The 11,691-nt window shown below is 57.6% G+C and overlaps 1 protein-coding gene across 1 annotated transcript in view; it reads right to left on the bottom strand.

Annotated features, from left to right (window-relative positions):
- Window positions 1-7,431, bottom strand: part of HMX2 (H6 family homeobox 2) — an 8,515-nt gene extending 1,084 nt beyond the window's left edge. Inside the window, exons 1-3 of the mRNA XM_029920578.1 lie at window positions 7,301-7,431; window positions 1,098-1,366; window positions 4-163 (exon numbers count right to left, since the gene is read on the bottom strand). Coding sequence (XP_029776438.1) covers window positions 4-163; window positions 1,098-1,365 — 428 coding nt within the window. The 5' untranslated portion in view covers window position 1,366; window positions 7,301-7,431. The remainder of the gene's footprint in view (window positions 1-3; window positions 164-1,097; window positions 1,367-7,300) is intronic.
- Between the last annotated feature and the right edge of the window lie 4,260 nt (window positions 7,432-11,691).

Raw genomic sequence — 11,691 nt, 5'->3', positions numbered from 1 at the left:
TGCCGCTCGGCGCCGCCGTCCCGCGGCCGCTCGGGCCCCGGCGACGGCGAGCCCGCGGCCAGGAGCCTCTCTTTCTCTTCCTTAAAGTCCGGGTGCGAAGGAGAGAGGAAAGGCGCGCGCTCCGAGCTCGCCGGCCCCGCGCCGCCGCTGCCCTTAGGGGTACCTGGGGAGTGAGAAGAGACAGGGAGGCATGGAGCTGGGGTGGGTGGGGGGGAGCCTCGGAGAGCCCCAGCTCTGGCCGGGACCGGAGGGGTGGGGGTGGCAGGCGGCCGCAGCCGCGGTCACAGCCCCTTCCTCTGCTCCCTCTCGCTGGCCCCCGAAAGCCCAGCGCCCCGGCCTTGGAAAGCAACGGGAGAGGGATCCGGCGACTTCGAGAACGGGGTCTCTGTGCCCCCAGCTTCGTGAAAGGACGTGTGGCAACAGGGGGAGGAGGTCTGGAGATGGGGATGGGGGTGGGGAGACATCAGCATCATTTGAAAAGGTGCTTTTGCCTTGTAATAACTGAGCTGGAAGAGTTCCCCGAGCTTTATAGTACGGCATCATTTCACAGGCCGTTTGTTGGGAAATCACGCTAAGGACTAACGCGGGGCTCTCCTCCGTCAGATGTTGTAAAGAGGAACCGGCTCTGAAAGGCACCATTGTCAATCATCTTGGAGTGGTAATCAGGCCGGGGGGCGGGGGCGGGGAGGGAGGGAGAGGAGGAAAAAAAAGACTCTGGAAGAGATTGCGGTAGAGACAGACGGACCGCTGGCACCCGACTTCCAGACCTCTTGTTCGGAAAGTATCCGACCGAAGTACAAGTGGGATATTGAGGGCAGAGCCGTGTGTGCGGACGGCCCTGTACCCAGCCCGCCGTGGTTCACTCTCCTTCCCACCCAACCTTCCCCAAGACCGCGCCGCGCGAGGTCTGCGTTCCCAGTCACCTCCCGGGCCCCCTCCGGGAGGAGGAGACAACGCGCGCCCCCCTTCGTGCCCCTCCCCGCCTCCCTGGACCCCGGGCGGCCGGGGCTCTGCCCAGAGGGGGCCTGGACCCCGGCACAGCTTCCCTCCCCTAGAGCTTGTTCGCGGCCCACCCGGCGGCGGCGTGAGATCCTTACCCAGGCAAGGAAAGGGGATGGGGGGGTGATGCTTGGGGCCCGGCTCCTTGGGGCCGTGCGGGTCTGGGCAGAAGCAGGCAGGTGCCTTCCAGCCGTCGTCCGGCTCCTCCTCCTCCGAGGACACGGACAGGCTGCGCTTCCTGGCCGGCCAGCCGGCGGGCTCCCGTGTCACCTCGGAGGGGCCCCCGCCCAGGATGGACTGAATGGTGAAGCTGGAGACGCCGCCGGCCGCCGGACACCCCTTGCCTGCATCTTCCTTGCTGCCCATCCTGGGTTCATAAGAAATCGGAGGAAACCAAGAACTCCCTTTAGAGACGATCTGGGTGGAAAGTGGTGCAGGCAGGCAGGCGGGGGGGAGGGGCGGAGGCGGGAGGCAGGGGGAGGGGGCGGCGAAGCTGGTGAGGCGTCCCCTTTGCGCGGGGGACACGCGGGCACAGGATGGCTGCGCGGGGATCCCTGCCCGCCCGGCTCTGGGTGCGCCCGCCCAGCCCCGGCGCGAATGCCCCTTCCTTGCCCGCCAGCTCGCGGGGTCTCCGCCGGCGCGGAGGTGGCGCGGCCTCATTTGCATAGAGGTTACCCGGACGCGGCCAATCGCAGCGCCGCCGAGCGGCCCCGGAAATTTTCAAAAAGCCCAGGCCCCGCACGCAGCGACTGTGCGCCCCGGAGCGCGCCGAGAACCCGGCGGGCATCTGCTGTGTCCATCCAGGGACAGTCGGGCGGAAAGCAGCATAGATTCCAACCCCAGGTTCCTAGCCGCTGGGGCGACTCCGACCTCTCGGACTCAGGCCCTTTTGAGGGGCAGGGGCAGCGCGGGGCTTCCGAGCTGGAGTGGCCAACGCCTCCCTCAGGTGACGGTCCTCGCGCCGTCGGAGGAGCTGGTACAGGCTCCTTCATGACCCTCCCTACCCTCCCACCCCTTCTGCCCGGCCCGGCGGCAGAGCTGGCACCCGCAGACAGCTGAGCCCCGCGCGGGAGGGAGGGGGTTTAAGAGCATGCGCTTCCGAACTGATGGCCTCCCTGGGACCTTAACTGGCAGGCCCGGGGCAGACAACTTCTGACCATCCCAGATCTCACCCCTGTCACAGGCCCAACAGGGCTGCAAGATCCTTGGGGGTGGGGAAGAGAGACCTAGACCTTGTTGCAGCAGATCCTGGTTCAAGTCCCCCAGCCCCACCATTTACAGACTTCGAGAACTTGGACTAGTCAGAGCCTGCTGCCCTCCCTGGTGAAATGAACTTCTCATTAGCATCCATCTCTCCCCTTTCTCAGGTTTTGAGGATGTCCTTAGGTAGGGAAGGAAAAGCTGCAGAAAGCCCGGGAGACCTAGGGGCTCATAGTAGGGACTCTGTAAACTTTTGCTGAATAGCGCACAGCCCACTCTCGATCTCACAGGTTTCTCGGGTTTTGGCATATGTTGCAGGTCACAGAATTGCTGCAGAAACAGAAGTGCTTTGATGCTGGGAAGAAGAGCAGAAAGAGGTGAGAATGGGTCATGATTTTTGAATTAGGCGAAGTCCATTCAAATCTCATCTGAGTGACCTTGGACATGACACTAAAACCTTCTGAGCCTTGATTTCCTCCTTTCCTAAACTTGGAGGAAGAAATGCCTACCTCGGAGAAGTTATAGTTAGGTCTGGAAGGCCAAGTCCGAGGCACGGGTAAGTGCTCAATAAACCGCCGTTGGTTCCCTCCTCCAGGCCGCCTCTGAGCCCTGGTTGTCGCCCCTTTAATTCACATGCCAGCTGTTATTGGACCTAGAAGCAGCCAGATGCAGGCAAAACTATACAGGGGTACAGTTGTCTGCACAAGCTTAGAGGAGACGAAGGTGAGGTAAGGCCCCACCTCGGTCTGCAGCCCAGAACCCCTCGACCAAGAGCTCTTGGGAGTCTTCTGCCCCTAGGATATTCCCCCAAATGCAACCAAGGTGAGAGGAGCTTCTGGAATCAGTCCCCACAAAGGTCCAGACGCTGCGCCATGACGGTGCAGTTCCCTCCTCGGCCGCCCGCGCAGGGTTATTGAGTAAAGCGCTTATAATATCATTAGCCCTGGTGAGTTACCGACTGCAGCCCTGCCCGTGGCAGAACCTCTCGCTACTTAACTCCTCGAAGGGCTCGTTAATGGGCTAATTGATTAGGAGTCGGCGGAGCACCCGAGCCGGGGCAGGCGAGGGGGTGGAGGCTAGGGGCTGCGCGCCGCGGCCCGGGAGGCCGGCGAGGGGCAGGTGCCGGCCTCCGTCACCGCATTAACCTCTTCAGGGCTCGGCGGCGGGGTCGAGACACATTACAAATGGTCAGCTTTAATCATGGTGTCAGCTCATTAACCCGGAAGGACCCGGCGCTGAAATACAATTTGTGCGTCCTCTGCGCGGCCGCCGCACAGGCTCCAGGGCCACGTCGCAGCCTGTCCCGCGCGCTCCCGCATGGTCGGTTGATAGAGGGGAGGTTCCTGGAAAGACACAGCCGACTCTCACCCGCCTGCGGCCTTTCTGCCTCCTCAAACAGTCTGAGTGGGCGCTGTCTCCTGGCCCTGGCCGAGGCTACCCTCAAGGGAAATTGGCCAACCCCAGGAACAGAGCCCACCACATTCTGGGGAAGAAAGCAGAATTGGGGGGGGGGGTTGGTTGGACCCTTCCAAATTAGTAAACACTTGGTGCCAGCAACCTGGAACTCGCCAGGAGCATCCCATCATTCTCCACTTTAATCCTCATAGCCAACCTGTGATGCAGATCTTTAACCCCATTGTACAGGCGGGGAAACTGAGGCTCTGGGGGGCGGGAAGTGACCAGCCCAGGCAGAGTAAGCAAGATGGAAGTTCAAGGTTGTTCCACTGCCAATACCAGGCCCTTGGGAGGGAGCAAGGGGTGGAGCAGATGTTGGTATGGAGCTTGGCATGGAGTCAGTGAGGACCTCAGCTGTGCTGCGACCATGGGGTTAGATGTATGGGTGGGGTAAAGGGCCCAAGGGGCTGACCTCTGCCAGAGTGGGGAACCTAAGAGATGGTGGCAGTAGGCTTCAGAAAAGCAGCTCCAAGGCCCGAAGCAGGAAAAGTCGGAGGGTGGGGAGGAGTGTGAGGTGGAGGAGTTGACCCATGCAGCCTGGTTTGAGGACTCAAAACTAAGAAACCACAAAGCCCGAGACCCCACAACTTTGCCCCCATCCCCCACCCCAGGCTACTTGGGGAAGTCAAAAGGAGCCATCTGGCCTCGCGCTCGGCTTGCACCCTACTTCCTCTCACATTGACCTTCTGGTCTTCACAGAGGCGCGCTACAACTGAGTGCTGCGTCGCCGCCATCAGCTGCACACCCGCGCAACTTCACCCGCAGACACAGAGCGGTGTGCACGCGCTTGCATAAACGCTTTCGCATTCACATGCATTGAGTCAGCAACGTTCTCTGAGCTCTGACTGGTGCGCACATTGCACACACACACACTCACACTCTACACTTAGCCAAGGAAATGATGGTGGCAGCAGGACAGAGGCTGGGGGGCCACGACAGAGACAAGCCGACTCCCACTCTGCTACCCGAAGGACCCTCCTCTGGGTTCTCTTCTGCTATTCTGAACTGGTCACCTGCGTTGCCTCCCGCCCCCAGGGCACTGATAGGAGTCACACCGCAGGAGCCGGAAGGCCAAGACTAGATCTTCCCTCCATCCCTTTGGGGCATCCGGGGGGTCCCGAGACGTCACCCAGAGCTCAAAGGCCCAGACGCCCTCTCCTGGGCCCAGCACAGCTGTAAAACACACTCCCAGGAGCCCTCAGGAACCACCACCCACAGACACCCATTCTCTCTGCCCCGGAGTGTAGCGATCTTTCAACTCCGCGCCACCGCCCACCCCACCCCTCCAAGTCTCGGGATAGCTCCGCCCCTCCCTCCTCCATTCAGATTACCGGCAGAAACTCTGCACTCGGGCCCCTCCTCCTCTGGGGGATCGCTCCCTCTCTAGGAATTAGACACAACCGGGTTCCAAGGAATGATAAACTTCCCGAGATTGAAAGGACGCTTAAAGTTTAGGTCTCGAGATTATGCCACTGCTCAATATTAAAGCGGCCCAGAGCAAACTTGCCTAGGAGCCTAATAAAAATTGATCCTCTCTGCTCTGCAGCAGTTGGGAAATAGGCTGGCTGAGCCGAATAATAGTGGAAGAAGGCTCCCTCCGAAATGACAGATGAAGTCATAAACAAGTTTGATCTTGGAATCAAGCTTCGATAAATATTAAACACAGTCTGCCCCCTCCCACCTTTACGGAGTGGATTATGATATATGGCTCGTCCAAACTTTAAAATAAGGAAATACCAGAGAAAATGATCTCAATAAATTTTCTAAGTATAAACGTTGATTATGTTTCGATTTTCATTCAAGGACCTCTGCTGTTCGTTCTTTGGTGCAAATGACATCTCACAATAGGCTTTTGGGGAAAAGGGCTCCCTATTTGAAAAAGAGAGCCCCAGAGGTGTACAATTTATGTAATCTGCGGCTGGAAAATGAATTGTGTAATTTATTGGAAAACAGAAAGTCATGAAGATTGGATCAGCATAGCCGAGCCCCTACACCCTCCCCCCGCCCCACATCCATCAAGTTCCAATTAACAGCCTAACCAGAGAGCTTTAATGGGTTTCCAATCTAGTGGCCTGATAGACTCATCAATTCCTCTGGGAGAAATTAAGAAAATCGACCGCCCCTTGGCGACGCAGTGTCATTCCTTTCTGCAACTATATGTCAAATTAAAAACACAATTAAAATTTAAACTGTTTCAATCAAAGGGTGCCCTGCAACCTATGTTTCACTTAATAGAACTTTGATGAAAATCTGATGCGTGCACTCCATCACCAAGGGGGGCGAGGGGGGCGAAGGGGCTCAGGAGGGAAGGGGATTCTTTCTATTTCTTTAAGACATTAACGCTCCGGTGAAGCACACCGGTGACTCCACCTCGCTGCTCCGGACTAAGTGCTGGGCGCCACGAGCTCTCCTGGGCGGCCCCCCGGTGGCTGCACACCTCTACCCCAGCTCTGTTTCCCTCTGCTTCCACGGCCACCAGGAGGAATCCTTTGGGAGCCCCGGCCACCCAGATTTGGGGCAGTTTCTGCCCGCAGACTCGTCTGGAGCGGCCGCCGACAAAGGGTCTGAGCGAGTACAACCAGTGTGCGCCTCCTGGGAACTCTCCAAGGAGCCTCGCAGCCTCCAACTATCCCTTGCCTCAGGTCTCCAAAACTGCCCGACTCTTGAATGCAGGTCTACGAGGTCGTAGAGGCAAGGGTGGGAAGAAATCCCAGGAGGTTAAATGGCTCCCAGTGAGAGCTAGGGCTGCGCTGCCGTCTGAGACCAGATTCCCCAGGAGCTGCCGCTCCCCACCTGAGCAGCCTTTAGGGTAACTCCATGGTGGGGGCCTGGGGAGGGGGGCACGCTCCGGGACGAGCGCACCCAGATCCGGGTCCGAGCACCAGGCTAGGGCTCCAAAGTACTGCCGGCCTAGTTATCTTTGCGACCTTTTCCTCACTTTCGTCACCCAGCCAACCCCCCAGTTGTTTATAGATCAAAGGGTCCACATCCGCCGGGCACAGCTACACCGGCGCACGTGCACCCACCGACGCGCACACTTCCAGAAGCGTACGCCGGGACGCGCGAATCGCTCGCACCCGGAAGCCTGGAAGAGCCTGCAGGCTGGGCGAGGTGGTGGGCACAGAGTGGGCGGGAAGCCTGGAGGAGGAGCCTGGCCGCCGGCCTCCTCGGGGCCACGTGTCCGCGCCCTGGCAGGAGTAGTCCCCCGAGCTTGCCCAGCTGCGCTTCGGGTCCCAAGAGGGGATCTAGGGAGCTCAGGGCTCTTGCACCCTGACTCCATCTTGGCGACCCGGTGGAGGGATCTTTTCCTCGCTGCTTTGCGGAGTCCGGTTTTAGTTGGCTAAGGGGAGAGGCCCGATGGGTCTCTGCGCCACCGGGCGTGGAAACCCGAGAAAGGTGGGGCAAAATGGAATCTGGGAGACGGGCAGTTAAGTCTGCACCCTGCCGCACCGGTCGAGGGAAGTCGAGGTGCCCGGCGCGCGCACACGGGCGCTTGGCGCGGGCTTGGGAAGCCCAACAACCGGAGGCCTCTCCAAAGCCCCCAAAGGGCAAAGGCGGCGCAGCCCTCGGACCCCAGCCCCATCGCGCAGGCCCTAGCCCGCTCCGCGTGCGCCCGCCCGCAGAAGAGAAAGCAAACCTCACCGACCTTGCCTTCTCCTCTTTCTTCGGGCTCTACCCTCCAGACGCGCGCTCTGGGAGCAAGGAGAGGAGAGGGCTCTGGGGTTCTCGCGGGGTGGCCTCCGGCTTTGGCGTGCCGGGAGCCTGCCAAGAGGACCTCCCGGCTCAGAATGGGCGCCCAGTGGCGGGTGGGGGGGCAGTTTATATCTGTCCCGCTATTGTTTGATGTACACACACCCGCTCTATTTACTACCAAATAAAAGAAATACATCTGTGTTGCCAACAGAAACAGCTCGCGCGCTGGCTGCGCCGTCTCCCAGGGCCCAGAGGCTGTCAGAGCGGCAGAGCCCCACATTGTGGGGACCTCGGCTCCGAGTTAGGTCCCAGCCCATAGGAGTATGGGAGTCCACGGTGGGGCGTTGGTAGGCTCCCCTACTTTGTCCCAGGTGGGAGAGGAGGAATGCACGAGGCATTCCTTCTGGGAGGATTTCAGGCTCAGTCCTTTCCACAGGATTCTACCCAGCTGGCCTTACCTAGCCTGGGGCCGTGGAGCTGCCCAGGGGCGCCTAAAACATGGTGTGCCTCCCTTTATGTTAGCGATAGCCAGTGATGTTAAACACATATGTGGGAGGCTGTGGTGCAAGCACGTGCGGGTGGTGTCTGTTAGCCGGCATGTGTGGGTGTGTGTGCCCTCTGTGTGGTTTGCTGGTGCGTCTATTTGGGTGATGCAGAAAGGATTTAGTCAGAAAGATGGTGTCATTTGCACTGACTTGAGGATTAATAGGGAGTACAGATAGGGAAGGATCTGAAGTTGGGGTAAGTGGAGAGAAAGCGAGGTTCTATGATGGGTGGGGGTGTGGGGGGTGAATGGATAAAATCTGGACTGTTGGTTCAGTGTCCTAGGGTAGTGGACAGGAGCAGCCCTGGCATCCTACCATGGAATGTCCTGGCGGAATTGGGCAGAGGCACCCATGGCGCCTTCAGACAGCCCCCTCTGCTGAGGGGTTCCCAGCAACCCCTGCGGAAGCTGGTGTGGGGAGGGGCATTCTTTGTAGAGGAAGACGACCCCCAACCAGCTCTTGGGTTGTGACAGTCACACCAAGAGACTTCTTGGCCTCTGTGACACTAAGACCTCAGAAGGCCCTGCGGTAGAGCTGAGGATGTTTCCTGTGAAGAGTGATGCTTGGTGCCCCCAATCCTTTCTCTTGCATTGTGAGAAACACTACCACTCTGACCTGACAGGAGGGAGGTGGAAGTTTGCCATCTGGGCCAGCTTCAGGCTCACACAGCGGCCAGTCCTCTCCCTCAGGGCAGGCACCGTGGCTCCCGGGGGAAAGGGGGAAACACGTGGGTGCGGGGCGGCGGAGCTCCCCAATAAGAGGGAGAGGGAGACCCGGGGAGCAGGACAAAGGATAAACGGTGCGCAAGGGGAACCAGTTATTTCTTGACTTTGTAAAGACTGGGTCAGTCAAGAACCGTTTTCTAGAATCCAAACACAAATAAAGAAGAATTTTCTTGGCGTTTGATAGCATCGAGTTCTGGCTGTAAAAATCTACGGATGTGTTTGCTATTGCAACATTATTTTTAATGAGCTGTTATTGGCCTGTCCCACAGTTAGTATTGCCAACAGTAAAAGGCATCACTGTGTTTTCAGGTAACACAAGGAACAACATATTTTGACCCCGAATTCCTGTTTATTTTTCATTTACGACACATGCCCTCATTTTCATTCCAAACCACAGGGAAATAAAGGGAGATCTATCTTCACTGAGGTTCAGGCTAACATTGTGCCATAAATACGCATGCCAGTTTGTTTGGGGGCAGCTTCCCATTAATAGAAAACGATACTCAACATTTCAGCCAGAGTCGACTCAACGGTGTGGATTGGGTTTGAAGAACCTAGCAAAGCGCTGGGAGAGGGACCGCGCGCGTGTGCAGGCGCTCCCCAGCGGCCGCGCCGGCGGTGTGCTCTCCGGAATCCTCACCGTCTACAGGTTCTTCATCTCCCCCTTCTGGCTCCCCAGCTTCAAACTTGCCTGCCTGGAGTTGGGCGTCCAGACCCCGCGCCCTAAGGCAGGCAGCCACGCGGGCCGCGACCAGCGCCCCAGCACCTGCTTCCTCCCGCAGACGCGCTAGGCCAGGGGCTCCCCGCTGGCCGCCCACCAAGCGCGTGGGAACTGCCAGCGCTCCGCTTTCTGGCGTGGGTCAGGACGCGGACCGCAGACCAGAGAGGCCGCCTCTGGGGTGTCGGGCGCCTGTGGACAGAAAAGGGTCCTGTCGAGGAGACAAGGTCCTTTCATCGGCCGCGGCCACAGTTGGATGGTCTCTGGACAGGGACCGCGCCCATACCCGAGCCGCCCCGAGAGCCACAGTTCCTCAAGGCTTGCGGGAGCCTCCCTGTCCAGGAGCTGGCAGCCGCCTTCTTCCAGGGCCCTCTGGATCTGGCCTCTCCCGGCTGGACTTTGCGACCCGCCTGCGATCACAGCTAAATTCTAAGTGCACTCCCTTCTTTCCTCCCTCGCCCCGCCCCTGGCTGCAACCGAGCCCCCCACGGTCCAGGCCCGCCGACGAGCGCCCAGTAACGTCCAGCGCAGAGACTCGCGGCTTCCGAAGGAGCCGTGGCCTGGGAACGGAACGCGAGGCTGCAGCACAGCGTTCAGAAATTTATCAGCCATCTCTGAGCTCGCGGCTGCCGCTCCGCTCAATTTCTCAAACTAGATAAGCCTAGGTCCTCGCCCCTTCCTCCCCGCGCCCCCCTTCCCACCTCCCCCTTAGAGCAGGGCTCTGGAAGCTGAGAAAAACACTGGGGAGAGAGCAGCCCCGGTCGGGAACAAAGCCGCCTCTGTGTCTGCAGCCTCCGGGATTACAGGGAAGTGCGTCCAGGTCGGACGCCCAGAGCGAGAGCCGAGGCAGCCAGAGGGCCGGGCGGAAGAGAGATTCCAAGGCACCTGCCCTGCCGAAAATCGTCCGAAGTTTACACACTCTGGCAACACGAAACGCTTCGCTTTGCTTTTCTTTTTAATTAATTCAATTTCACGACAACATTAAATGTAACAATATTTCGTGGGCTTTTTTTTTTCTCTTTTTCTTAAAAAGGGACTGAACCCGGGCAGTGGCGAGGGAGATGGGGGTGGGGTGGGGGTGGGGAGAACAACAAGCTATCGCAGAACAACAGGTGTAGCCGACAAAAAGAAAACAGATTGGGTGGCAGAGCCAGGAGCCCTGCGGAACTGAGGGTGAACTTTACAAGAAATCTGTACATATATCAAATAAGTTAAAATTCTCCTAAATTGATTGTCCTTCACTTAAAGCGCTCCAGTATGCCTATCTTACTCCTTTGAGCATTGCTACCTATCTTCGTTTCTTTCCTCCCTCCCTTCTCCCCTTCTTAATTTTCTCCTAAACGAATGACCAAGATTACACAGTGAAAACGTCTGCTTCTCTCCGTGGAGAAAGAGGCAGGGCTTTCAGGAAATTTTGTACAATATTGCACAGCTCAAAAGTACAGCAGTTACTGCAGAACAAAAAGGTAGGGAGGAGAGGCTAAAAGACAGATTTTTTTTTAATATTGAAACGACTGTCTCGAAACAGGGAACAAAGCAATAATAGTAATAATAATAATTTACCAACAAATGAAATCCCCAAAATAAATGCTACTAATAAATAAGCCCACTCACATCGGGCCAGATGTGGAGATCTTTCAGTAATTAGATGTCTGATTTGGGGCTCTCTTATCTTTTCCCTTTAAACACTTAGAGAATTGTTCAGTCACAAAGCAGATGAAGGGGTCAGTTGTGACACCCCCCCCTGGGGAAAAGGTGGCCTCAGCCGGGGTTCCACCCAGAGGCTGCCCAGATTCTGAAAACTGGGGAGGCTCACAGGAGGTGGAGAGTCAGAACCACACCCAGAAATCCAGGACTAAAAGTACAAAGTGATTTCTCTACCTCACTCTCTCTCTCCTCTGGACTTCTGAAAATAGTTCTATATATATATATTTTAAAATGAATTAACGAAGAGTGTTAGGTTTCTGCGGCTTATTTCTCTTCTATAAAAATAAAACCAAAACACCACAGCGCAATGCATATTTGGGGAGAAGTGTTGCATCTTTTACAAAATTTCTCAGCCGAAATCTTTGACCCGGGAATTTTTTTTTTGTCTTTTTCCTGCTCTTTCTCAATATAACCAAAACCAAAAGTAAGAGAAGGAAGCGCCTCAAATCCATTTGGGGGGAATTGCACGAAAATGCATTGCAAATACTTACAAAACGCTACCGATTGGGGGAGGGGAGGCCGGGGCAGCGCGCCCGAGCCCCGGTTCCCGAAGAAGGCCGCTGGACGTCGGGGCGCCCTCGGCCCGGCCCAGTCTCCTCCGGGATCCGGGAAGGCGGCCGGGCGCTCCCTCCCCCTCCCCTGTCGGGCC

This window comes from Suricata suricatta, chromosome 2 (genome assembly GCF_006229205.1).
Source record: "Suricata suricatta isolate VVHF042 chromosome 2, meerkat_22Aug2017_6uvM2_HiC, whole genome shotgun sequence".
Lineage (NCBI taxonomy): Eukaryota > Metazoa > Chordata > Mammalia > Carnivora > Herpestidae > Suricata > Suricata suricatta.
This window is presented reverse-complemented; position numbering and strand designations above follow the sequence as displayed.